Source organism: Hippoglossus hippoglossus, chromosome 19, assembly GCF_009819705.1.
Source record: "Hippoglossus hippoglossus isolate fHipHip1 chromosome 19, fHipHip1.pri, whole genome shotgun sequence".
NCBI lineage: Eukaryota > Metazoa > Chordata > Actinopteri > Pleuronectiformes > Pleuronectidae > Hippoglossus > Hippoglossus hippoglossus.
In genome coordinates, this window is record NC_047169.1 from 20078912 (window position 1) to 20106179 (window position 27268).

The 27268-nt window shown below is 40.7% G+C and overlaps 3 protein-coding genes and 1 non-coding gene across 6 annotated transcripts; 3 read left to right on the forward strand and 1 right to left on the reverse strand.

Annotated features, from left to right (window-relative positions):
* Positions 1 to 232: 232 nt before the first annotated feature.
* On the forward strand, positions 233 to 4030 carry LOC117752695 (vacuolar-sorting protein SNF8). 3 transcript variants are annotated; one of them, XM_034570257.1, is made up of 8 exons: positions 233 to 337; positions 428 to 478; positions 1211 to 1349; positions 1467 to 1571; positions 1668 to 1740; positions 2501 to 2642; positions 3624 to 3698; positions 3840 to 4030. In XM_034570257.1, the coding sequence occupies exons 1-8, from the start codon at positions 284 to 286 to the stop codon at positions 3975 to 3977; spliced, it is 777 nt and encodes a 258-aa protein (XP_034426148.1). In that variant the 5' UTR covers positions 233 to 283; the 3' UTR covers positions 3978 to 4030. The 3 variants fall into 3 exon arrangements, with proteins under 3 accessions (XP_034426148.1, XP_034426150.1, XP_034426149.1); XM_034570259.1 differs by lacking the exon at positions 233 to 337 and having other exon boundaries at positions 450 to 478; positions 1211 to 1347; positions 1464 to 1571; XM_034570258.1 differs by lacking the exon at positions 233 to 337 and having other exon boundaries at positions 462 to 478; positions 1211 to 1300.
* Positions 4031 to 5740: 1710 nt separating this feature from the next.
* On the forward strand, positions 5741 to 14041 carry LOC117752952 (zinc finger protein 135-like). Its single transcript, XM_034570696.1, has 7 exons — positions 5741 to 5924; positions 7091 to 7293; positions 8858 to 8959; positions 10117 to 10212; positions 10397 to 10507; positions 10817 to 10940; positions 11621 to 14041. Exons 1-7 carry the CDS (start codon positions 5897 to 5899, stop codon positions 13651 to 13653), a joined length of 2697 nt encoding a protein of 898 aa, XP_034426587.1. The 5' UTR covers positions 5741 to 5896; the 3' UTR covers positions 13654 to 14041.
* A 724-nt stretch (positions 14042 to 14765) lies between these two features.
* Positions 14766 to 14838, reverse strand: trnar-ccu. Its single transcript has one exon. It is a non-coding gene; the product is annotated as a tRNA-Arg (tRNA).
* Positions 14839 to 15673: 835 nt separating this feature from the next.
* On the forward strand, positions 15674 to 26910 carry wdr45b (WD repeat domain 45B). The gene is made up of 10 exons (XM_034570056.1): positions 15674 to 16042; positions 17177 to 17251; positions 18983 to 19084; positions 19650 to 19737; positions 20151 to 20245; positions 20452 to 20642; positions 20761 to 20846; positions 22284 to 22385; positions 22534 to 22655; positions 24367 to 26910. Exons 1-10 carry the CDS (start codon positions 15976 to 15978, stop codon positions 24471 to 24473), a joined length of 1035 nt encoding a protein of 344 aa, XP_034425947.1. The 5' UTR covers positions 15674 to 15975; the 3' UTR covers positions 24474 to 26910.
* The last annotated feature ends 358 nt before the right edge of the window (positions 26911 to 27268 follow it).

The window sequence follows — 27268 nt, forward strand, 5'->3', positions numbered from 1 at the left end:
AATGGAAGCGCTTGTACTGGATTAGCTGTAAATATCCTGGAAAATTCCTGAATATTTGTACTTCTCCAGCCTGTCTTGAGTTTAATATAACAGCGGACTGCTGCAGTCATAAGAGATGTTATCTGAGAATAGCGTGTTAAAGGGAAAACTGTGACTATCGATGAAATACACTCATTAAAATAATAAACAATACAACCTGCTTAGTTCTAACGTTAACAAACGTGAATATTGTAGTTTTCGTTGTTCTGCGATAAACACGGTGCATTTTCTCAGCGCAGTCACAATGCATCGGAGAGGAGTCGGGGCGGGAGCTATTGCTAAAAAGAAGCTGGCAGAGGTAAAGCTGCTGTTGAACATCTGTGTTATTACATTCACTAAAAACATGTACTTAGTTCAACTGTGATTATTTATTTCTCTTTCTATTCAGGCCAAATACAAGGAAAGAGGAAATGTTCTTGCAGTGGATCAAATTGTCCAGGTGAGTCGATAAAGGAGAGGTTCACTTTTTATCCATGAAATCAATTCCTAGTTTTACATAATGTAAACCTAAAATAAGATAATAATAATATTTCACTTGTTTATTAACTGCTTCTAAAAATTAGTAGAGGCCTTTCTTTTTTTATTTGCTTTAAATATAGTAACGTTAAAAATGTTGTTTTGAGTTTATTTACACAAAATAATAAAGCGAGGCTGCTGCATCTATTATTTGAACTATTGATTAATCCAATGAATGTTTTCACTTTTAATTGATTGTGAAAAATTTCCATTTCCATTGTCTGAGCGACCATAAACTCATTAAATGCCCTGCCTAATTTGAATAGCAAGTCTAAAAACATCAAAATATTAATTTCTCAATAATGTAAGGTAAAGCAGCAAATTCTCAACTTGTTAACATGGAAGTAACAAATGTTTGGCATTTTTGCTTGAAAAATGTGTTAAACAATGAATTGATTATCAAAATAGTTCAATGATTTAAAATACTTATATTGGCAGCTCAAGAGAACAATTGATGACTCCAAAATCTGTTTGCCTAAATATTCATTAAAAAAAAAAAATCTTTACACAATTAAAGAATGTTTTGTATTTTTTTGTTTTATGATGTTACGGCTCAAAGTCACAAATCTATAGTTGCCATGTAGTGAGTGTCAATGTGTCTGTTGTTCTGCACTGTTTAATGAAATCATTTTTATTTTTTTATTTTTTCTTCCAGATGTCCAAGCAGTTGGAGACATTCAAATCAAACCTGGAGGAGTTTGCCAGCAAGCACAAACAAGAAATTCGCAAGAACTCACAGTTCAGGGTTCAGTTCCAGGAAATGTGTGCCACCATCGGAGTTGACCCACTTGCCTGTTAGAATCTTTCACTATATAATTGAATAAGAACACTAAGGGAAGTGGGTTCAAATCATATGCTTTATGGTCATATCTTCTCAAGTTGATCATAATAATTCCTCTTTTTGTCCACAGCTGGGAAAGGGTTTTGGTCTGAGATGCTTGGAGTCGGTGACTTCTATTATGAGCTCGGGGTGCAGATTATTGAAGTGTGCCTGGCCCTGAAACACAGAAACGGAGGTCTGTAATTTGTCAATGAAAACTCAGTCATGAACACCAGTTGCCGTCTTAATGTGAATGCACTGCTGCAGCCTCATACCGTGTGTTTTCATTTAGGGCTCATTACGTTGGATGAACTCCATCAGAGAGTACTGAAAGGACGAGGTAAATACGCTCAGGATGTGAGCCAGTAAGTAAAACTACTCAAACACACACAACATCTATTACCGGTCAAGTTTTCTCTATCTTGGTTTACTTAACAAGCATTAATCTACCTACTATTTCCCAAAAAGTATGTCTGTCTGTATGTATGTGGAACTCATATCTCGCGAACCAGCTTCACGCTTGGAATGTCTATTATAAAATTAAAAATAAATTTGTCTTCATAGAAAAAGCACATCTTTCATGTTGTTGCTGTTATGCTTTATACTGTTGAAAAGTTGTGACTTTGGGTCTGAAGATTGTGTCTCTTACTTAGCAGACCTCTGAAGTAGCCGACATGTAAAGTATGAAAAACATAACATCAGTAAAGTCAATAATTGAAACCTACATATAAACCACACGTGAACAGTAATAAAGATAATTCAGTTTCAATTTATGAATAACAGTTATTATAAAACCTTCATTGCAGACAAAACCGGAAGGATGAACACAAAGTTTTCTAACTTCACTCTGCGCCATAGACGCTCTGCAATAAAAAGGGACAGTATATTGTTGAACTGTTTGAGGAGGACTCACTAATGACAAGGAATAATTCTGTGGTAGCTCTGGAGCATCAACACAGGACAAGAGAACAGAACATTAAGAACAGGCAGTTTTAGAAAGGGCACTGCACTAGTTTTGTAAATGAATGAGTTCTTTATTGGTCCAGACATCATATTTGTATAATAAATGTCCTTGTCTGGTCTGAGTTGTATTTTAATCATCATGATTAAATATGTCCTTCTCAGAGACGACTTGATGAGAGCCATAAAGAAGCTGAAGGTGATGGGGAATGGTTTTGGGATGATTCCAGTCGGTGGCTCTTACTTGGTGCAGTCAGTCCCAGCAGAGCTTAACATGGACCATACTGTAGTTCTCCAGCTGGCTGAGGTAACATGCAGCTCCTGGGTTCTTGGTTTAAGATTTGGTCAAGGTAGAGCTACTTTAGCTATGTTCTTGCTCTGTATCTGTGTCTATCTTCAATCATCACACAACATTGACAAAAGATACATTTTATCTGATTATATCTGTGGAAGGCATTTTAGGATCTCTATACCACTGCAACAGTTTTGTGGCTGTAGTTTTCAAAGTTCTTTTGTCGCATAAGGTCCTACCTGAGATCTTTATATTCTCCTTTCAATGCAAAAAAAAAGTTATTTCCACCACGTTGGACCCCCTGTAACTTTGGTTCAGTATCTCTTAAACCACATCTGAGTTTATGGCTACAAAATATGAAAGTACTATTTTTAAAGGAGACCAGAGTTAACGGCAATCAAAATGTGGATGTCTGGTTCAGGGGTTTGGATTTTATACAGATTCCTTTTTCAAGTTACATTATCACAGACAGTGTCAGTACTCTTAAGGTCTTCATAATTTTTTTTATCACATAATCTTTGTCAGTGACAAACACCCTCAGACATGTAGTTAATTAGGCAAATGCATTTGCAATGTCTGTCTTAAGTTTGAAAAGTCCCCAAGTCATGACGGCAGTTTGAGAAGATCAAATATTTCTGTAACACTTCCAACACGGCTCAAGTCTAAAATGAATGCAGGGCCATTGCTTTAAGGCACGAGATAAAATAAAGTGAGGAACATTATATAGAAACTCTTCCTTCTGTGGGCACTGTAAAAATTTTGCAATTTATTATTATGCAATTATTTTATTATTGTATTATATGTTTAAATAGAGAATAAACTTTCAAATGGATAAATCATTTAAATTTAAATACCAAAAAGTCAGTCATTACTTAAACAGATAGATAAGACAGCTCTGTAACCATGTAACGTATTCTTGGTCAGAAAAGGGTTTAATTATAGGTTGTGCCAGTTTGGGAAATACTGATGTCTGTTTGTTTCTTTGTTCATTTGTAGAAAAAGGGATACGTCACAGTCGGTGAGATCAAGGAGAGCTTGAAATGGGAGAAGGAACGGGCTTGTCACGTCTTGGTAAGTGTCAGTTTATTTCACTATATGGCAGCCAGACTCTCCCTTGTCTAGTCTGAATAAAAGTAACTCCTTAAAAAGACATTGAATTCAGTTATAAGCTGTGTGAGCCCTGAAGAGAAACCTTCACTCTGGTGTTTTTAGGATCACCTGCTGAAAGAAGGCTTGGCCTGGTTGGACGCTCAAGCAGCTGGCGAGGCACAGTACTGGCTACCCGCTCTCTTCTCCGAGCTCACGTCCTGTGATGTCACACCAGAGGAAGCCAATCAGATGACACCCTAATCAAAAGTAAATGATGGGGTGGAGCTGGCCCATGAGCTGGGGACAGTTTAAGAGACATGTTGGTGAAATAAGACAAATGGAAAGACTGGTGTGATGGAGGTGGCTGGTTCACTGGAGCTGGCAGGTTGAACTGCCTCTGAGAGGATTTTCTGGATAAGGACGAAACACTCAAGAGTGCAACAAATGCACTCAGGTTATTATAGAGTCACTGAAAGCAGCTTGATTTGTGTTACACTGCATATGAAATTCAGTGTAACTCCTCTTGTCTTGTATTTATTTATAGTTATGTTTGACAGGTGGTTTGTGGTCATTCTCATTGCACAGAGCGTGTAACTGTTTTATTTTGCATGTATAAACTTTACCTTTTGAAAGAAAAGAAAATATCAGCTGTATTTTACCTTTTGGATCCAAGTTTTTATTATTTCAGTGAGACCATATTGAATGTGCCTACAGTTCAACAATTGTTATAGTCATTGGTACAAATTCACTTGTTTTCATAGCTCAGCCTCTTCCACATCAACGACTCATCCAGTCCTATACATTTTAACACTTTAATCAATAGATCTGATCACAGTAGTGCAAAGCTACACTGTGAATTAACAATTGCTTATATGTCATGTGCAAAATCAGCTTTCAGCATCATTTGAGCATCATACTTGCTTTTGATTGTGCTATTTTTTTGTTGATAGTTTTTTGTATAGAGATATATGACGAGGACTAAACATTTACAAACTATATATACATGTACTGTACATACTGACTGACAACACTAATATATAATGCAATAATATACAACAACATGTACGATTACAAAACAAATAGATAAAACAGAAAAAGAAAGAAAACAAACCAATTGGGTGTGAGGGGGTAGAGGGGTTCAGATCAATATTAATACAAATATGAACTTATAAAGAGCCAAGGCCCATCATCTCTATCATTGGACTCAAAAAGGGCAGAAGCTGCCAGTTCATTTGAAATTAAATCCATGAAATCTTTAGGCCAATTATCCATACTAAAGCAATTACATTTATGTAATATCTAATTCATCAGAAGGATATGTTTTTTTCTGACAAAAAAGCTAATGAAAGGATCCGGTGTGTGAGCATGAACTGTATATTCTCTACCTTTGCTCCTAAGAGGCAGATTAATGGGTATTAGGGGATTTTCACATCCATCCACATCCGTTCTTTAAAAGAAGCACATTTAAGATGGATCTTTGTAAATAGGATAGAAATTCCAAATCTCTTGAATCATACATATTATTCAATTCATTAAATCGTACCATTTCACCATCCTTCATAATCTGTCTGATTTATGCCTTGATACTGCTATGTATTGTTGTCAGTGATCTGCCTCCAGGACTTAGTAAAGGGTAATTCCATATAGGGCATGATGGGTAGGAGGCCCCGTTAAAGGTATCTCTTATATTTATTTGAGAGTCAAACATGTTATTAATTAATCTGATTTTTTTCTTATTTATTGTACAATTCTGCCACCTTCTCACAGAACCACAGCAGGAAGTGGGATCTGCTCACCCCATCCAGGGTTGATGAGTTAGTCCCAGTTACCAACAGAATAAAACTAGACTTGTGCTTTTCTTAATAAATAAACAAGTACATAAATTGTACTAAATAAAATGAGTAATTCGAAATTTAGCAAAACTGGGAACATAGATGAATTGTTTTATTTATTTTGAGCAGGTATACATTATGTAAGAGATGTTGAGGCGGAACCATTGAATAGTCGCGGCGTGTCGTCGGACTCGTTCAGGTCGGACCGCGAACTAACCGTTGACGCACAAAGATCTGCTGTGCCTCCTCGGTCTTTTCAACACACGTCATTGAATCATTGCGTTTGACTCTGGTCCAGCGACAGACATTCTTCCCTCTGACGGTGATGTCACAGTGCTGATACACAGGATGGACGGAGACATTTCTGAGTTACCGGGTGAGTTTGAGCAGCTGGAGACTCGTTTTGTTTGGCTAGGCCGCGACACAGCGCGCGCGCGGGAATAGCATCGCTAACTGTGTAAAGAGCGGGTTTAAAATATTTCTCTACCCATCGGATTTAGATCTAATTAAGACAAAATGATTTATCCCCTTGGTTCACCACGCAACTGAAGCGGGCTGTTGTGTTAAAAGCTGCACGTATACGTGGAAGTTTCGGGTTCCGGGCTATTGCTAGGTGTCGCCTCTGCCGTCTTAGCTGACGCTAGAGCTAGCTGCTGGCAAGCTAGTGGAGCCGAACTGGAATAGTTTGTTATCCTTCTGGACAATGGTCAACACATGTATGTGCGTCGTGTGTGTTTGAAAACATTTGCACTTTCTTGTGTATTTCCACATACCGACAGGAATGAATTCAGTCATATTCGTCTTGACCAAGGCTTAAAGGGAGGCTGCAGTGACAGAATACGAGCCTCAGTTTTAGACCATGTTTATGTCATCACTTTATAGACGTAGTATGATGACACACCAATGAAAGGTCATAAACAACAACAGGAAATAAATGTCGCTTGGCTCCAATATCCAATAAACATGTTACTGAAGGACTTTAAGGCTTTAATGAGTAACTTGGTAATAACTGTCTGAACTTACTCAGCAACAACATCAAAACACTTTATTGTAAATATAACTAAGGTCCAACCTAAACGTCTCCCCTGTTTGTGTCCCTGTACATCTGAGACAATAAACTCCTAATATCCACTCGACAGGCCTTTTGATGGGTTGATTAAGCCAAAGAAAAATATTTCTGATAACGTGTGATTTCCCCACTTTTATTGTTTAGTATCTTCCCATGCAGATAGTTATGGTTTAGATTTTGAGATATCCTGAAGGCAGATACTTTAGTGTCCTGGTTAAAATAGGAGATGTCTAGTTTGTAGTACACACAGCATTGAAAAATGAAAGAAGACGGCAGCATATCTTTCTTGAAATAAGCTGTAAGAACCATGACAAAGTGTATCCCCAACACTGTCTATTGTTAAAATCTACTATCTGGGATTAGATATTAATCTTCCTTATCGCACACCTGAGAAAGAGATACTGCCTTCAGTCTTTGGTTTAGTGTTATGTCTCTTTTCAACATTTAATTGAATTTTGTTCCCTTGTGTACAGGTCCTTCACTTTCCCTCTCCACTTTGCGCCTCCTTGTCCCACCTATTCGACTGGTCTCTGCAGCAATCTGGCAGACAGTGGAGCAGAAGATTGTGTCGGACTATGGGCTGCTCGAGGAGTTCGTATTCATGGTCACAGAGATTGTCCCGCAACTTCTCTCCACGAGGCAGCGGGCTGAACTCATTTTGGGTCTAAGAGCACGGGTAAGGAAACGTTTTTGTGTGTGGGAGAGTAGGACATAATGAGTGGGCAGGTAAAAATCACAGAACCAACAGACCTTAATTAATCAATCAAATTTTATTTCTGTAGCCCATATTTATATATCACAATTTGCTCTATTCATAAATCACAATTTGCATCAACATTTTAAACCTGGAAGAGTTGCTGATCACTTTATCAGCTTCTGCTCTGTTGTGTGGAAAAGGTTGACCAGAGATAAACACTCCCCTCTCCATTAGGGCTGCAACAACTAATCTATTATAATCAATTATAAGAATAGTTGATAACTAATTTAGTAATCGATTAGTCAGGCCTATTATAATGCACAGCACACACAGTGACAGCTTCGTCTTACAGTGGGGGTAGTAAACCAGCCAATCCGGTGCCTTGTTTAGCTCACCTGAGGACGCCATCTGCTCTCTGGAGTAATCGTTTGAAAAATGGCGGAGGCAACCACGTCAAATGTGTGCGAACTTTTTACATTAAAGCCTTCAGAGACCTTTAGCTGCAAACTGTGTAAAGCTAATGGAACAGCAGCACAACATGACTTTGGTATGAACCTGAAGAGAAAACACATTGGAGCTACTCTTCTCTCAGTTTACTGGTGGATCGTAAACAACTTCAGGTTCATACCGCAGTGATGTGTTGCTGTGTCATGTGAAATCAGCTTAACACAGGTTTTCTTTGAGCTTTCAAATGTAAAATGTTCACACACATAACGACGTTTGCTTCCCCGACTCAACGAGGAGAGAGGGAGGCAGCACTGATAGCGAAAAACACAGTAAACAAAAAAGGAATTATTCTTTCACAGCGTTAATGCCCTAAAGCACATAAACAACCTCCTGGAAGATGTTTACATGAGACATGAATTCAGCCCAGTGGAGCTTGTCTGCTGTGAGTGACGGAGACTGTGCGACTGACAGACACCTCCAGTCACATTCAGCAAAACAATTTGTCTTAATCAAGTTTGACTATTCAGAATTAACATTTACAATAACAATGTCGTTTTGACTAGTCGTGCATTCACTGTGACTAGTAAGAATTTTAATAGATCTATAACATCATTCTGAATTGTCAAAACAATATCTGATTCACTTTTAATTACAAAACTCCAATTTTCAACATCTCTAATTACATAGTATGCACCTCTTCACTGCTTCTAGATGCTTCAGGCAGAACATTATACTGTGAAAATCTAATCCGATTGCAACCCGAGTGTTGGTCTTTGTGTTGCAGTTCCTTGTTGTGGTTTACTCCAGCATCACCTCTTCACACAGCATTCCTCAGCCTTGCATGCACAGACCCATATATTTATTTTAACTTCAGGGAAGAAAATTCATAGTATGTACATGACTGAAAGTTTCAAATGTTAGACATAAAATCTTTTTTGCAGGTGTGAGAGGACCATTATTCAGAGAAGTGTGTTTGGTCATTGGCATAAAACAGCTCATTATTTTAGACATGGTTGATAAGAAAAATTTAAATGGGCAGATGTGCATATGTCCTCACAATCACTTTTTCATTATTGCTGCGGTCTTCTGATTGTAGCTGATCCTGGAGTTATGTCGCTCTGAGGAAACTGCCGACCTCCAGATTATTCAGCCACACCTTGACCGAATGCAGAACCTCAGATTTCTGTGGAATGTTGAGGTGAGTCAACCTGCAGCCTACAATATACAATAGGGTTTTTCTGTGGTCAGGTTTTTACATTTGTTTACATCACTGTTATGTGACCACTATTGATTCAACTGATTGCCTTTAGTATGGTGTTTTTATGTTTCAGAACAGCCTTAGCCAGACTCATTTGTTTTGGGTCGTCAGTCATCCACATTCTCTTCTTCTACTATCTGAGGAACACCTCGAGCAAATGTCTTCAGATTTGCCACAAACCTTGACTTGCACTTGAGAATTAAGTGGTTAGATTTATCCCTCATATCTTACTTGCAATATTCTTATTCAATATTTACATATTTAACGCAACTATTTAATTAAACAAAGTAATGACATTTATATCCTAACATTCAAGGGTCTTCTTCACAGTGATATAATTTACTGTAAAACCCTTGTTAGAGTCTTTAACAACATGACTTGTTAGAGAAAGATCGTTACCATATATTCTGTTACTTGACAGTTAGGCATAGGCCATCAATCACATGGTGAGAATTCTAGTTTTCTCTCTTATTTTGGTCCACTGACTTATATATTATTACATGAATACTCAGGAGTCATGGGATGGACCACACTTCACATCTGGGAATTCACCCTTCATTTTGATGTCAGCTACACATGTGAACAGTTTCATAACTGTATCTTGCACTGCTGTGAGGTTGTCACAATATCCACAGACAGTTGGACACATGTCAGTTCGTTGTGGTAGTTTCCACTATACTAAGTGTCGCTAGGATCAAGTTTTGCCATGCTCTCTCTCTGTCTCGCACAGAAGCAAAAATTCACTAGCTGATAACAAAACCAGCCACAATGTCACAGCTTGATATTAACAGATTTCAGGCCACACAGATTTTAGCCATATCTCCTCTACCAAGGAGCTTATGTTTCCTCCCCTGTACATTTGTTTGATTGTAAGCAAGATTAAGCAAAAACTACTTGATGGATCAACATTAAACTTTGTGGAAGGATGTGGTCAGAGTCAAGTTAGAACTCAATAAAGTTCTGTGTGGATTTAGGATATTTTCATCACTTTAGCATTGAGAGAGAGGCCATTTTTATTTTAAGTATGCACACTACTGTGTGCCATTTTCGTTTGTTCCTAAATGACACCTGCCACATTGAACCATCTTTTGTTACAGACTGAAAATGCAGAACCAGACACTCCTGACTCGCAGTTCATGAACCTTGTTCGCAACCTGCTCCAAGATCCTGCTGAAAGAAGCAACTTCTTCCAGGTGTGTTTTGGCTGTATACTTCTGTGCACACAGCTGTTTAATATGTTTTATGTAAATCTATCAAATGTGATTAATGTTTAAATGACAATTCTTAGTTTTATGATATGCACTTGATTACTCTTTATTTGAAAATGTATGTCTTTTATGGACAGTTCAGAGATTTATAGATTTCTCTGTGTTCCAGGATGTTTTCCCAGGAGACTTTGGCCCCACCTATGACAAAGCAATCCAGACACTGATGTGGCTGTTTTTGTCCAGACTTGAAAAGCTTCTGCCCACTCAAACTCTCCAACAGGTACACTGAATATATCATTTCAGGTTATCACACATAACATATCTCTATTGTTGCACTTCATACTCCTCCAATATTGACCTTTTGCTGTAGAGAGTAGCAGTTTCTCTATGTAGCATTCTGAAATTCACAGTTTTAATTTGTGATTTCTTTGTTAGCATTTTCTTTTTCTACTTTATAATTAATAACACATTGTTTTAAAACTCACGACAATGTCATTTTTTTGCACTGTTTCAAGTGTATATAAGAAAAGTAATTTCACCTCCCATTGATGAATTTTTGTTATCTTACGGTTTTCTTTCTCTTTATCAGATTGCTTCTTTGCTCGGCAACGCCTCTTCTGTTCTGAATGAATGCATGGAGACTTTGGCTCAACCTCAGGAGCTCAAAACCCTGCTGGACTCTCACAAAGACCTGAGTCAGCTGGAGGATATTGGTGAGCTATAACCCATTCACACAATATAATAGATATTACATGTTTCATTATGCAGTAAAATACAGCGTGGTCCAAAAATCCTAAGCCCACATCTCAGACTAAAGGACCCCACTTTTCCTGATGCCAATTTGTTGTCATTCAGCAAAAGTGGTTTCAGTAGTGGCATCTACACATCTAAGTTCTAGTTCCACAAACGTTGTACTGTCTGTATGTAGAATGCATCTCTTGTGTACTGTTTAACCAATCAGCTTCCCACTTGGCTTGTGCATTGTCAATGGTCCAGTGAGTTTGGTGCGATTTGTACACGCAACTATTTCAACATTAATGAAAGGGGCTGTGTAGTGTGCCTTCAGTCTGCGCACTGAGTTAAACAGGTCTTGTTCTACATTCTCGGATAAACTACAGCAGGTAATTTTATTAATGAATTTTTTTATTTCACCATATCGAACTGACAGACAGACTGACCTGCCATGAGCGCTGATCACCGTCATGGCAACAACTTTGATAGAATTACTTCCTTTTTGTCTTCAAAGTAATAGCCCATTTCAAACAGGAAGGTTAAGAACAGGCACTGTACTCGTATTCTCAATTAGAGTAGTTGTTAACATGTTATATAGTATCTCTTTCATCTTAATTGGCTTCATTTGTCAATTTAACAATTGCCATGATTTTCTTTTCAGATTCTTACATTGTCGATAGTGGCATCTTGTCAGCTCTGTGTCTCCCTCCTGTGGAACGAGTTGTGATCGTCAATGAACAAACCGAAACAGAGGTGGAGAGTGGACTCGTCTATACAGTCTGCACAGAGATGGAGGTGGAATCTGAGAACAAAGAGGTGTACGAGGAGGGAACTGGGAGCACAGAGGCATGTGTCCAAACTCCGTGGTTTGGTGTCAGCAGCGAAGTGAAAGCAGAGATAGACTCTGTGGAATGCACGGAGGCCACTGAAAGTGAAATGGCAACCGATCCCCCTGATGGCCAATCGGAAACACTGATCATCGGTGAGGACGGCCAGGTGACAGTGCTTGAGGACATGGAGAAGAAGCCAAAGAAACGTGGGCGGAAAAAGAAATGCCCTGTAGATGATGACGTTGAAGTGCAAAGCAGAACCAGGGCGAAACAGCCAGAAGTAAATGTTTTGTCGGAAAGACCTGTGAGAAAGAACCGTGGGCTCAAAATGAAAGGGTACCTGTCACAGTGGAGAAAATCAGGAAAGGAAGAGGGCACTAACAGTAGCCCTCAACAGTTAACCACAGCTGCAAACAAAAGCAGTGACTTGGACAAGAGAACTTGCAAAGTGTGCGGCAAGGTGGTGAGTAGTGCCAAGTTCTTAGAGCGACACATGAATCGACACTCGGAGGAGCCCCCTTATTCTTGTCCAACGTGCAAAAGGATTTATAAGAGCTTGCGCTTCTTGCAGCAACACAAATGTCCAGTTGTTTCAAAAGCAAAGGCTGGCAGGAAAGCAAAGGAACAAGAGACTGCAGCAGATGAGGGTGAACAGTCATCCAGCGGGATTCCTGGTGAGGCAACCAACGAGGAGCCGCTGCCTGACGACACCGACCACGACCCCGATTACGATCCTCCTGCACAGAGGAAGTCATCCAGAGAATCAGTAGAGAAAAGCCCAGAAGAAGAAAAGACTTTGGTAGAAGGTCCATTCTACTGTCCTCACTGCAGCGCAGAGTTCAAGTGCAAACAAACTTTTAGGTTTCATTTAAGAAACATCTGCTACAGTGAGCAGCAGGTGGACCCAGACAAGGCTGGGGATGTCAAGCATTGTTTCAAGTGCACTGAATGTGACAAGGCATTCAAATACAAATCAACATTGGAATCCCACAAAATGACTCACAACCCGCTCTACTGTGAGGTGTGTATGAAACTGGTACGTGACGCCGAGGCACTGGCGATGCACAAAGAGTCCCACACACCATTTCAGTGTAACCAGTGTGAGGAGAACTTCCCCGTGTTTAAGGCCCTTCACAAACACTACATCGATGTCCATCATCCCACCGAGCCTTTTACCTGCACCCACTGTCAGACCTCTTTTCCCAGTTTGAAGCGTTTCATCAGACACGAGTGGAAACACACCGGCTATCAGCCATTTCAGTGCCCTCACTGCAGTAAGAGATTCAGATCTTACTCTGACCTCGTGGAGCACCTGAAGAAGCACACCAAGGCATATCCATTCCTCTGCTGGGAGTGTGGCAAGAAGTTTAGGCATGGTGTAACGTTGACGAGGCACGTGGAGCGCGTGCACCACTCCGGCGAGCCCATAACGGAGAAACCTTTGCCCACCTTCACCTGTGCGCAGTGCGGGAAGACCTTCACTTCCAGAAGATGCCTTATGAAACATGACAATTTCCATCACAAGGGGATGCGGTTCCCATGTGAGCACTGTGGGAAGGGATTCTTTGGCAAGGACGCATTGGTGAGGCACACTTTGATTCACACGGGCGAAAGGCCCTTCAAGTGCGACGACTGCGACAAGTCCTTCAGGTCCATGGCAGAATTAAAGATACACAGGAGATACCACACGGGGGAAAGACCATTTAAGTGCAACATCTGTGAGAAAGGTTTTGTCCAGTCCTGCTTTCTGACCTTACACATGCGAACCCACACAGGGGAGAGGCCATATGTTTGTGCAGTGTGTAGTAAGGGCTTCTCAAGCTTGCATGGCCTAAAAAGACACAGAAGGCTTGTTCATGCATAGATATATTAACCATGATGCAAATGCCTGTCTGAAAATTATCTTTATTTTCCCGCTTATTGAAGGAGGTCAGAGGTGAGAATCCGTTGAAAAGCAGAACTTGGTTGAGGATTTGACTCTTGCTCAAAGACACTTAGTCCAGGTTTTCCAGCGGAAGGACCATTTGTTTAAGATGTCAGCCACATTGTTATCTGTGGCTGTCGCAGCCTGGATTGATAGGAACTGTGTAATTGTATAGTGGCTCATGAAAATGTAACTTTGTATTTTTTACAGACAAATTTGCTGTAGCGCTACATAAGATTTGTATGTATAAGTGATAAGAACCTTAATTCCTTTGGGAATTCTTTATTCTTCTTGAATAAATTGGGTGTTTAACTCCAGGTGCCATGTCGTTTACTCAAGAGTGATGTCATTTAAAATGCTTGTAAATGTATTTTTTTTTTTTGTGACAATTTTGGGCTGGATGTAAAGTAGGTATGGATCACTCAAGGGTTTTTATTAAAGCACTACATTGCACATATAATGAGGTTTTGGTCTTAATATGTAATGTTTTATTGTCCGTGAACAATTGTTGCTTTAAGTTATAGTTAAGAAATATCAAAGCTCAGATATCAGAGCTCAAAACAGTCCTGGCCCTTATTATGTGAGCAGTGAGAAATGTTTAGTCGTTTTCATGACTAACAATTAACCAAATGGGGTCTGATGTCATGTTTTATTTGCTTTTTCAGCCTGGAGGCATTTCGCCTACTCCAGACATCACAGGTCTTAATGCTGAGATGCATCATGGCTCAGTTCCATTTGGCTGCTTTAGCTTCAGGGTCCTGTTGTTGGGCTTGCTGCCTCACAGGCAGCGCTTTCTAGGACACAAGCATAACGGAGAAAGAAAAATTTGAAGAATTTGGAAAATGTTAGTATTGGATCCAAATCCACATTGATCCGGAAATCATACTCCACATCTAATATTCAGGTCATTAGTACTTCGTAAATTAAATCATAAAACAGTCAATAAATTATGACAGTTATACTAAATGAAACATTTCCAGGTATTTGGCTCTCGCTTTAACTAATGGTCTGTGCATGAAAACATCCACAATCAACCTTACAAAACGATAGACCACCCCAGATGGGACTCGAACCCACAATCCCTGGCTTAGGAGGCCAGTGCCTTATCCATTAGGCCACTGGGGCCCGATGGGCTCGTGTCATCATAAAATCTGTTAATAAATCTCTTAATTTTGATTTATAAATCATTTATAGATTGTATTGTCGACACCTGATGTACGTGAACATGTCCGATGGTGATGTTGTGTAGTCAAGGTCACTTAAAACCTCCGACTCTATCAATACTCAGCCCTTTAATCTTTTTTTGTGGCCAGCACAACATGTCAATTAAATCATAAACTCTAGTCCAATTATCTTTGACCACAAAGATTTGACACTGATGCACAGATCATTAAATCGTCCACTATGGGTTCTGACAAGTTCAAACCTTTCTAGTATCAGTGCTTGTTTCACGCGTTTATTATGTGTGCAGTAATGCAATGCATGCACATATATTATTATTCCCCATACTTCTTATTATGTGTGCAGTATTGCAACGCATGCATATATATTGTTTTTAGTTCTTCTGCCGTGAATTTCGTCCCGCTACTCCTCCCGCAGTTTTTCGGGAGGAGTAGCGGTCGCACATGCACAAAAAATATATCAAAACGTGAATGGTGTGATCTGTCTATTTTAAGACTTTCGCCAAGCGGTTCGCTCGTAAATTGCGAAAGAAGCGGAATTTGTTTTAATGGAAGTCAATGGGAGCCTTCATCAAAGTAACAAGTGACAGTGTCAGTGGTAATAGATCAAAGGAGTCTGTCATGTCTTAGATAGTTGCAATATTTGCAATAGAAACATTTCACCTTTTTCAAGCGGGCCAGTAGACCCGCTCAGTATCTCATTCTCTCTCTCTCTCTCTTAAAGCAGCCAGTCTCTCTCTCTCTCTCTCCCTCCCTCTCTCTCTCTCTCTCTCTCTCTCAAACTGCAACAGTCTCTGGACCCGGCAGGAAGCACGCTGCACATATTCAACATTTCTCGGGAGGAGTTTTCTAGTTTCTATTTATGACCGTCAACGAGGGCAACACGCGACTGCTGCCGTAACATGTTTGCTCAGATGTGTCGGCGGAGCCCAGCGTAAACTCCCAGGGATCCTGGCTGCTCTGTCGTTTCCCTGGTCTCTGCCCCGCACACTCCGGAGGAATGGTAGCGAGTTAGCTCGTCACACTGGAGCCGCTGGATTCACTCGCTAACGTTACACCCGAAGGCTCGGTTGAGAAAACAATGAATTTACTACCGTCTAATCCTCACGGCAACGGGCTCCTGTATGCCGGATTTAACCAGGATCACGGTAAGAGGCGGCGCTGTCATGCTAGTTTGTTCTCCTCCCGAGGAGAAATTGGAAGCGTCGCGGGTGGCTAGGCTAATGTTGCTAACCCGTTTACTTCTCACAGAATTCATTAACCACATCATGTAACAACCACAACGTTGTGTTCGACATGATTGAAAAGGTCTCATGGCAACGCCGTTGTAGCGCTGGACATTTAGTAGATGCTAGCTTTGGCTGTCCCGTAGCACCGCAGCTAGCCAAATAGCTAACGCAGCCTTTTCGTTTTCAGCCTACCACTTACGGCAGCTAACGCGCTAATGTTGGGTCAACAGGGGTTGTGGGACGTGAATGTGTGGTTAAACTCTACGTTAATATGAACCACGCTCAGGTAGTTGATGTAAGGTAACTTAGCCAAAAGCTAATGTTGGCTAAATTTCCTCGACTATCATACGTGCCTTGGTTACCCCAAGGGTTAGCATTGGCTAGCTAACCCTTCTGCTAGTTAAGCTAAGTTTGACAACACCGCTGTTTTGAGCACATTGTATGTGACATATATCCAAAATAGGCTCACGCGTATTCAGATGACTGGGTTTAAGAAGTACGGGTACTTATTTATTCGTCAGCAAGGTTATAACAACTGTTATTCAAATGCTACGTTCCTCGATTCACACCCACACATTCACACACGCCGTCAAGTATTTCCCTTCACCGACTGTCTCACTAAACCTCAATGCAATGAACAATAATAACTACAATCATGTGGTACTGGTGCCGATTAGCCGTGTGAGAAGTGACACGAGTGTAACGTTGTCAAGTGACCGATCACCTCACATGACCCCTCAGAGAATCTATGGCAGCCGACATCAGCAGTCTCGTATACAACCCAGCAGAAGTTAATCATTTGTTCACTGTCAGTCCTGCGGTTTTTATAGGCTGCTCATTCTGAACAACTGCACTGGGGTCTGTGTTGTCCAAACAAGGCCACACGTGTCATCAGTGCCATTACTGTCAAGACAGGTGGTGTGTGGGTGATTCCATTTGAATTGGATTGCTATGACAAAACCCTCCTTGATACTATAACGCATGTCGATGAATGCTTTTTGTAGTTGTTGGTTCATGTCTGATCGCTGCTCTGGTCTTTGTGCTCGTCTCCAGGATGCTTTGCCTGTGGAATGGAAAATGGATTTCGTGTGTACAACACAGATCCTCTCAAGGAGAAGGAGAAGCAAGGTAACAAAGTCTTTATCATTGGCAGATAGAAAACATTATTCCCTGTTAACAGTCAGTAACGTTGATGTATATTAATACATAAGTTTTGTTTAAAACTGAAACTTTTGACAAATTTGAAATGTGATCAATGTTCTGTTTATAAAACAGCAAAAAGACTGTAAAGGGGGGCAGCATGCTGCAGAAATAGAACAGCTAACATAACAATAGACAATTAAAACAACAACTTTAACCTGAATAACCAGAGGTAAGTGAGAACTTACCTGGATGACATGACACATACTGCAGTGAGCACTGGTCAACTGCAGCCCTACGTGATCACCGTGCTCTAGTTGCTATGTTATTATTATGCTCATATTCATAATTAGTATCAGAAAGATTTAGGTTTATTGTCAGGAGATCAGCACAGCCTGTGTTTATGTCATTATCTGTTCACTACGACCCTTGTATAAGTTCACGTAATTGTGCTTTTGTATCATTCACGAATGAAAATCATTGGGTTAGCACATATTGTTTTCATTACATTTTAATTATTGTCTATAAGGTTTTAATAACACAGTTTTTACAGATCATTAATATGCAATGCTCAGCAGTCGACTTAAAAGCCTTTTCACTTTAAAGCCGAGTGCAAAGCAGTGCAACTCATTAAATATGGAGAGATGCGAGAGGAAGTTAAAAATGTCTCAGTCTGAGAGTGAGTCATTGTAGCGTCCAGTCTGCCCTCAGTCAGCATCGGAGGATAGAGAAGTATAAACTGTGACTTGGCTGTAAACCTCGGAGCCGTCCTCCACCCTTTCCTCTGCTCAGCTTCTGATGCTGCTGCTCCAGTAGCTCTTCGTCTCCCTCGTGTTCCTCAATCTCTCGTGGCTTGTCCTCTGCTCCTGCCACCGCCCTGCTTTCCCTGTCTCTCTGACTGGTTAGACTGCGTTTGAAATCATCATTGTCAGTCTAACAATATATGACAAAACAGCCTAACTGTTACATAATCAGAATGCCAGGTAAACCTGTGCCAAAAAGCACTACTCCCAAATCCTGGCAGGTTTAGCAACATGGTGACTCTTGTTCTTTGCTGAGTTTAGATTTATTGGAGGTGACTTTGGCTCAACGTGAGGGTTGAAACTTGGTTGTTATTGGCCAACGAGCCCAGTCCCAAGACACACACACATGCAGCATGCCCTTGTGTTCACCCTGGTAGTAGGCATTCAGAAAGGAATGGTAAAAAATGTGTAGATTTTTTCACGGCCGCCGATGGGGTCCCAGAATTCTCGATTGTCTGACAGGGGAAAGAGGAGGAGGGACTGATGAGTGAAACTCTTTGTTTCTTAGAAGACGTTTGGACACCCTGACTCTAATATGCTGCTCCCTATTTGTTTTGGGTATCATTTCGACAGATGGCCAGATCTAATAAATTGTCTCTTTAACTGCTGATGGACTGGAGTAACCAAGTACTCATTCTGTGCTGAAACACCGGCAAGCTTTCAAGCATGTAGAAACTCTTTGCTGCTGGTGTTTGGCATGTTAAACACACAGAGAGGCCAGTCTCACTCTGTCTTGTCATTATGGTCTGCTGTCTGTGGGGAGCAGAGTCATCCCAGATGAAGAAAAAGGAGTGATTAGAAGAAGGGTGCAAATGTTATATGAATCACAAGCACACTCGCATGTTATAATATCTGCATTTTCCTCTGACATTGATAAGCATTCCTACCTGTTATTAATATTACCATTAACTTTCAGAGTTCCTGGAGGGCGGCGTTGGCCACGTGGAGATGCTGTTTAGGTGTAACTATTTGGCACTAGTGGGAGGAGGGAAGAAACCCAAGTATCCAACTAACAAAGGTTTGTGAAGCCTACTTAAGTTATCTCTTCTGATACAACAGCATGAGTAGTAAAACTGACCTGAAGGTATTTGCTGGTCTTATAAGGATTAGTTTCCTTGAGGACATTTAAACTCTTTAACTTTGTATACGCATAATCTTACATAAATTCTTTTGACTGTCATAGGCAGTGATGTTAGTTCTTCAACGTTGAGCATTCGTAGACTAAAGGTGGGACAGTTGTGACTGTGGGTTCTTTTCTGGTGGAGTTTCAGTGATTATCATCCGACCTGAAGCAAACACAGTCACTAATCCTGGCTACAGGACACTAATCCACTCTGTATGCGCATTTGTTAATTCAGCAAAAATTATAATTAAACAGTCCAGGTCATAGATTTAATTAATCATGTCTTAAGGAATTATCAATATCGACAACCAACTGCTGTTGTTAAAAAGGTTGTAAGAGGGTCCTAAATGTAACTTGATTAAAGGGTAATCACTACAGAAACTTCTGTTAAGTATTACACTTATTAATGTGACTCCGTTGAATGTTTTATCTTTTTGTTTTTGTTGCTCGGTACCTCTAGTAATGATCTGGGATGACCTGAAGAAGAAGACAGTTATTGAGATTGAGTTCTCAACAGAAGTTAAGGCAGTGAAGCTTCGACGTGACAGGTAACAAAGATCCTAGTTGAAGACTCAAGCGGACAGAAAAAACACTTTGTGCTGCTTCATCTGTACAAGAATCATCTCTTGTCATTTTGTCGGTGGACTTCATTTCATTAATCGTGACAGTTGGGTGTTGTGCAATGCAGTAATGAGTAGATGGGAGGTTTCTCTTCAGACTCTTTGTGTCTCAGACAAACCTAATCACCCAACAGTACTGTGGTAGTGAGACGAGGACACACTGTGACAATGCAGCCTCATCAGTATTTTGTACTTGGCATTCAAAATCTCTTGATCCTCTTGTTGTCAGTGGAGCTGCCTCTGGTTTTATCACTGGAGCTGTCAGAGTAGTGGTATTGAGTAGATTTCCATGACTTTTAGTTACAGTTTTATCTTCAGTGTTTGTTCTGATCTGTTCTTAGGATTGTGGTGGTCCTGGACTCAATGATCAAAGTCTTCACCTTTACCCACAACCCCCATCAGCTGCATGTGTTTGAGACCTGCTACAATCCTAAAGGTCGGTTCACACTCCAAGACGTCTTCATCCGCACAAACTCTATGACTGGTTCAAAATTCAAATATTTCAGGTTAATTCTGCGCCAGAAAAACAACTGGCTTCAGCTTTAGCAAATATTTGGAACCATAAAATAACGTATAAATAATAAACCTATAAATAATGAATTATAATCAGCCCGTTCCTTCTCTTTCTTCCTTTCTCCTCAGGTCTCTGTGTGCTGTGTCCTAACAGTAACAACTCCCTGCTGGCGTTCCCTGGGACTCATTCAGGCCATGTGCAGATAGTGGACCTGGCCAACACAGAGAAGCCCCCAGTTGACATTCCCGCCCATGAGGGGTCGCTGTGCTGCATCGCCCTCAACCTGCAGGGCACAAGGATAGCTACTGCATCAGAGAAGGTATGTAATGCCAAGATACTGGATGTGAATAGAGAAAGAAAAATGCACACTGGGACTGTTTCAGTTGTGTGGTTTGTTTCTTTTGTTGCTGACTTGTGTCTAATCCGTGTTTCCACAGGGGACTCTTATAAGAATTTTCGACACGTCTGCAGGTCAGCTCATACAGGAGCTGAGACGAGGCTCTCAGGCAGCTAACATTTACTGGTGAGCACTGAGCAGTAATGCTTCTGACATAGTGTGTATGCATGGGTTTTTTAAACTTGGGTAAAGCTGGCGATTGAACACACTGCAAACTGAGACGTGCTCTCATTTCACTGTCTTGCCCAATTAGTGCATTCATACGGGTGTCTTGTTTCCATCACTACCCTTTGGAGCCACAGCCGCTGGATACCCGTGTCTTCTGCAGTCATTTGACTCGGGATTGAAGGCAGATTGTATTAATTCCCATTGCAGACAAAAGCCAGATGTTAGTGTGTGTTACAGTGTTTTTGTCCAGTGGAAAAGGAGCTTTAGACACAAAAACAGTCATTTTGTTCATATATATATATATAACATTAGATAAAAAACTTTGCAAGGCAAAAAGATAAATGGTGTAGATGGAGATGATTTCTGCAAGCATCTGCGGAATAAAAAAAAAAGATAATCTTCAACAAAACAACACAAATCAAGGCAGGCTTCCCTGGTTACATTTCTCCTTCAAGGCTTTCTACAACCTTTGTCTGAGTCTTTCCCACAAATATGTTCAGTATATGGACAGATTGCAGCTGCAGTGTGAATTTGATCACTAGACTTATGGACAGTCTGAGTGTTTCACTCCAGCACTCTGTCAGATGTATGTTTGACTTAGTCTTGAAGATTGGCTGTGAGAGTGTGGGGGGAAGTAACATAACATGGTGACCTCACGAAAAGAAACACTGCATGTATTGGAATATTGTTTGTATGTAAGTATGTCTGAGATTGAGAAGATCAGAATTTATGTCCCCGTAGATTCAATCAAGCTGCACCAACTTGCACACTCATAGACATCAGTCCCCTACATATGCTCCTATTTGTCAAAAGAGCCATGAATTATTCAGTACTTCTGCTTACAACAGTTTCTCATTCTGTTTGTAAAAAACTCGACCATCTGCAATGTGCAGCGTAGCCTCTGAAATGGCTGCAACATGCTATAAGAGAGTCACCTGATCAACAGAGCTGGGGTCAATAGGCTAACTTTTACCATAAAGTGGCAGGTCATAACCAGCGAAAGAGGATTTCAAAATGAAAGCAAGGTTCCAGCGAAGTCATAAAGTCTGCGAACGGACTCGGCCAAAGTCCCTGTATTTATTGAATGAAGCAACAGTGTGTTTGGTATTTTTATTACTTTAATTAAAATAAACATGACATTTTATCTCCCAAAAGTTACAGAATCTCTTTTTAAAAGTATAGTTTTTTTTCGCTTGCAACCATTGCCTTGGAAACCACTGCACTGTATGTTAATAATAATTTTATAATAATTCCACATGGTAATCCTGCCCGTGTCACACAAATGAAGCCTGTTGTTTTATGTGTTGATCTGAATAGGTAATTGGTTCATGACTGCTTGTAGTGTCCTTGCTCTTATGTCTTATATCTGCTTTGTCCCGTGCTTTGTCATCCCAGCATTAATTTCAACCAGGATGCGTCCCTCATCTGTGTGTCCAGTGACCACGGGACAGTCCACATCTTTGCTGCAGAGGATCCCAAAAGGAACAAACAGTCCAGGTCAGTTTCTGCAGAACGGTTCCTTCCCCCATCTGCTGAATAATAATTCAAACTGGTCGAGCAGCTGAATGAATTTAATTACCAAAACAAAAGTGTCGATATGAAAAAGTAAAATTTGTGTCCTGGCTGCGTTTCCCTCTCTCCGCAGCTTGGCATCCGCCAGCTTTCTTCCCAAATACTTCAGCTCGAAGTGGAGCTTCTCCAAGTTCCAGGTCCCCTCAGGTTCTCCCTGTGTGTGTGCCTTTGGAACGGAGCCCAACGCTGTCATAGGTGAGCTTCCTGGATATGACTGTCTCATGAAGCTCTGTTATTGACTGTTGTCTTTACTTTAATTCTTTTTACATCATTTCTCTTTACCGGAGGCTACAACAACCTGTCTGGTGGCTCATGTTTCTTGCTGGTAGAGTTCATGATAGATAGATATTTAACATATATTAATGTTCCCTGATATCTCCAAACGCTCTTCTGGGTTCAGTACTATCAGTGATGACCAAAACCACAAACATCAGACCCATATTATGAGAAAAACACAATTCTTCTTTGAAATAGACTGACACGGAATATTGTGAAGCATTTCATAGGAGTACAGCAGAATGTGTATTACAGCTTTTTCACATTGTCACAGGACAAAAACAGATTCCAGTCTAAATGTGGCGGGTGACAAGCTGTTCACATGTTAGAGCAAAAATAACAAATGAGAGAGACACACTCAGTTGTTATAGAATTAGGTCCAACCAGCTAAGAAGAATGCTGTCTATTCAATCAGTCATCTTCATTACGATTTTAATGTTCAGTATTTGTTCAAAGCACACAAAGCACTTGTGTGTATGTGTAAACTCAGCTTTGAGATCACTGTAGAAGCTGGAGTTTGACTTGCTGTGGTAATTTTTGGAGGGGCTGTATGTGTGATCGGAAAATGTCAAGAGTGAGAAGTTTCGGACGTTCTCTAGGGTTTTTTCTGGCCAGCCCCCTCTTTGAAAAAATCCAGATAATGTCCGAGTGAGCCCAAATGAGAACTCAGCAGAAGATTATCTGCAGGTTTCACCACAAGCGTGTGGGCATGTTGATGATGTTTCTAACACGCGAGGGACGCAAAGCTGAAAAAACAGAAAGTATACAAATATCTCAGGATGAAAGAGAGGTGCCATGACAAAGATGTGAACTTGGAAAGACAATAAGATTGGAGAGCTTTTTGAAATTTGGGACAATGCTGGTGTCGCTTTGCTGTAAACGAAAACACTTCTCTGCAGCGTAGTGTGCACCATATGCTTACCAAACCTCTCCTCACCTGAATGCGCTGCAGATTTCTGTGTTGTTGTGAACGTGTCTGAACGGACAATCTCGTGCTGCGTTGTGCATGAGTGAAAGGCAAACAGACCCATTCTCAGGAGTTCAAGTTTGAAACCAGCTTTATTTATCTGACAATGTAGTCAAACTATATTTGAGCAACAGAACATGTTCTCGTAAGCTGGGGTTTTTTATCGTCACTGCTGTGCTGAACATAGCAGTGGGGGGCGGTGACGAGATCAGAGCTTGCGTGTCCAATTTTAACACTGCATGTTTCTACAATTACAGAATTATCCATTATACAGGAGTTGGCTGACTGAACTGAATTGTAGTCACTGAAAGCTGAAGACCTTTGGTATTCCTTGATATTTTGTCTCTCTGTGGCCTCATTCAAGGCCTTCAAATCTAACCCCTGGGATGTTATAGCCCACAGTGTCAGACAATGTATTAAAAATAAAAAACGATTTTCATCAAGCACAGAGATTCTTGGCTGTGCTCAGGGTTTGAGATGTGGATCGTGAAAGTCAATTTCCATCTTGGGGCCACTCAATAACATCATCTTAAATGACGTTTGAATATGATTCTTTCCTGTTTGCATTCTTATAAAAACCAGACTCCTCTCGTTCTCTGTGTCTGGTCTGTGTTTGCTGACTGACATTTCTCTCTTTTGTCTCTCCCTCTCTCCGCCGAGCAGCCATTTGTGCTGACGGCAGTTACTACAAGTTCCTGTTCAACCAGAAAGGGGAGTGTTCCAGAGACGTCTACGCCCAGTTCCTGGAGATGACGGATGACAAAATCTGATCTTTGACCCATCTGCAGACCTGCTATTACACCGCCTGTTCTCTCCGGTTTCTTTTTTTCCGTTGCGTTTACATTTTGGAGGAGACAGGAAATGTTCCCCGTGGCACTTCTCCTTATCTTGACAGACTCTGTGACGGAGCACGAGATGAAGGGAGGACAAAGAAAGAAAAGCACAGACTTTGGAGGAACTATTCATGTGGACAGATGGAAGCACCGACAGGGATGCAGACTTTTGTCTCACAGACTCGTGAGGATTGTCTCTGGACAGAGGGACACACACACCGACTCTATTCTGACCCCAAACACAACAGAAAAGAGGGAAAGTTATTTTTTTGCAAGAACGACAGCTTTTTAAGACGTCTTCCCAGGAATTTACAAAGGATGGCTATTTTTAATCACATAGATGATTCTGATAGTTAGACGGATTGAAAATATTGAGATTTTTGTCAACTAACACCACCTAACTATAGGGAGTGCCTCTGAGACTGGAGAGAATCTGTATGTGTGAACATATTAATGTTGTCATATATACACGTGTGTGTTTGTGTATATACACCAATGTATCATATTAGGTGTTTGCAAAGCAGGATCAGAACGAGGTGAATGGTTTTCTCCACCTCTGCCTTTACGGTTCAGGAACATTGGAGCAGGCTGATTCTGCGTTGTGAAACGCCACGCTAGTATTAGATTTTCTTATATTCACTGTATAAACACAATGCACCAGACTGAACTTCTAAATACTTAGAATTGTACAAAATAGTAGCAAAAAGAAAAAATAACGTGTATTTTTGTTTCCGTCTTCCTTTTTTTTTTTCATACATTGTGCAATATGTTTTCTGAGATGCTTGTGAAAGTTGAGTGTTGTTTCCGCCCACATAAGAAAAGCTTAAAGAAACAGTTAGACTTTTATTTGGAAATTTGGCTTCTTCACTGTCTTGCCAGTTTTTGTCCGGATCAAACAAACGAGAAAGAATGTGGTTAGTGAGCTTTAGAGATGCTAAGCTGCTTCCCTGTTTCGAGTCTTTATGCTCAGCCAAACCAGACTGTATATAAAGATGAACGACACGTCTCCACTTCCTGTCGATGTACGGAAATTCAGCAAGAATAACCCCAAATATGGGAGCCGCCATCTTGCAGTTTTGACGTAATTTAGAGCCGGAGTCTGCGCTTTAGTGACGGTGAAGTTAAGCCGTAGTATTGGGCTCTCGCTGCTACACGCTCTCAACCAATCGCAAGTCAGTCGCAGCTGTCAATCATGTCATTTAACACCATTCTCATAGCATCGAATAACTAATTAAATCCAACCATTAACACTGGAGGATACATCAATGTGATGAGAACGGCCAAAAATGACAGAACCCAAATTATTTGACGTGTATTTTGACTTTTTAGTTTGATCAATGTCCCATCTGCAAAGATGGAGGAGGCAGGGTTCATGACTTATTCTGCAGCCAGCCACAAGGGGGCGATCCTGTTGATTTGGCTTCACTTTCAGGAAGCTGTCACGTCCTCCATCTTTATATACAGTCTTTGAGCCAAAGCTAGCTTAACGGTTCAGTGTGTAGAATTTAGTGACATCTAGTGGTGAAGTTGCATTTTGTAGTAAAGACATCACTATTATTTTATGTTCAATTTCTGCCAATAGATCCCTTTCACCTAAATCTTACACACTGAACCTTTAAGCTTCACATTTCCAAACGTGAGGGAATCAGGCTTCTCATCGAACTTCTGGCAAGAAAGTGACTCAGCTTATTTATTCCAAACCACCGAACTACTTCCTTAAGGAGTTTGTGAAAGTTGAGTTTGTTCTTCTACCTGAACGGGAAAGCTTAAGAGCCAAATATCTGCACGGTTTCCATCTTTCATCACAAAACTACAAAGAACATTCGGTTCGAGACTGCACTTCATGTATAATGTTAATACACAAATAAGCCAAGATGATTAAATCAAGAACCTCTGATTGGTGATAAATGGTTCTCTTCATACACTTTTCATTGACCGGTGTGGCTCTCCAACAGTTTTGTCCTGAGTCCCATGTGTCTGTGAACTTCTCCTCCCTGCTTCTGACACCCTCCACACGTTGTACTCATGTAAATCAGGGAATCTGAAGTGCTCGGTGGAACCCGGGAGACGAGTGTGGATCCACCACAGCGTGTGCGCAAAACTATGTTAATGTGTGATTAACATTGTTTTCATTTTTTTTTGTTGACTCAGTGCAAAAACACATCACCTTTGTGTTGCTTTCTACATCAGATTGTACACGTGCAGGCCTCACTTTTGTTGAACACACACACACTCGCGCGCACACAGCACATAACCACAGTGGGGACGCTGCACAAACTGAAAAAGCCAACCTGTTTCTGACACACTCAGAATGATTGTAAAACCTGCGTTTAAACTTGTGAATAAAATTTAACATCTGCTTTTACAGTTAAAATTGATGGGATCTTTCATCACTGGATAGAAGTGTAGTTCTATCCGGTGTGTTGAAGAAGTGAATCATCTTTTTCTAAAACACAAATATACAACAGTAAATGGACTGTATCTAAATAGTTCTTTTCCAGCCTTGTTGATCACTCAAAGCGCTTTACAGGACAACAAGTCGCAAACACACACACACATACAGCGCTTCTATAACAAACGCTTTCTATTACACACACTGCCTGCACACCCTTCAGGGGCAATTTGTCCAATGACACTGCAGAAAGCAGACTGGAGGTGCTGGGGATCAAACCACCGACCCTCAGATTAGTGGTTGACCTGCTCTACCTTCTGAGCCACTCGTCCCGCTGTGC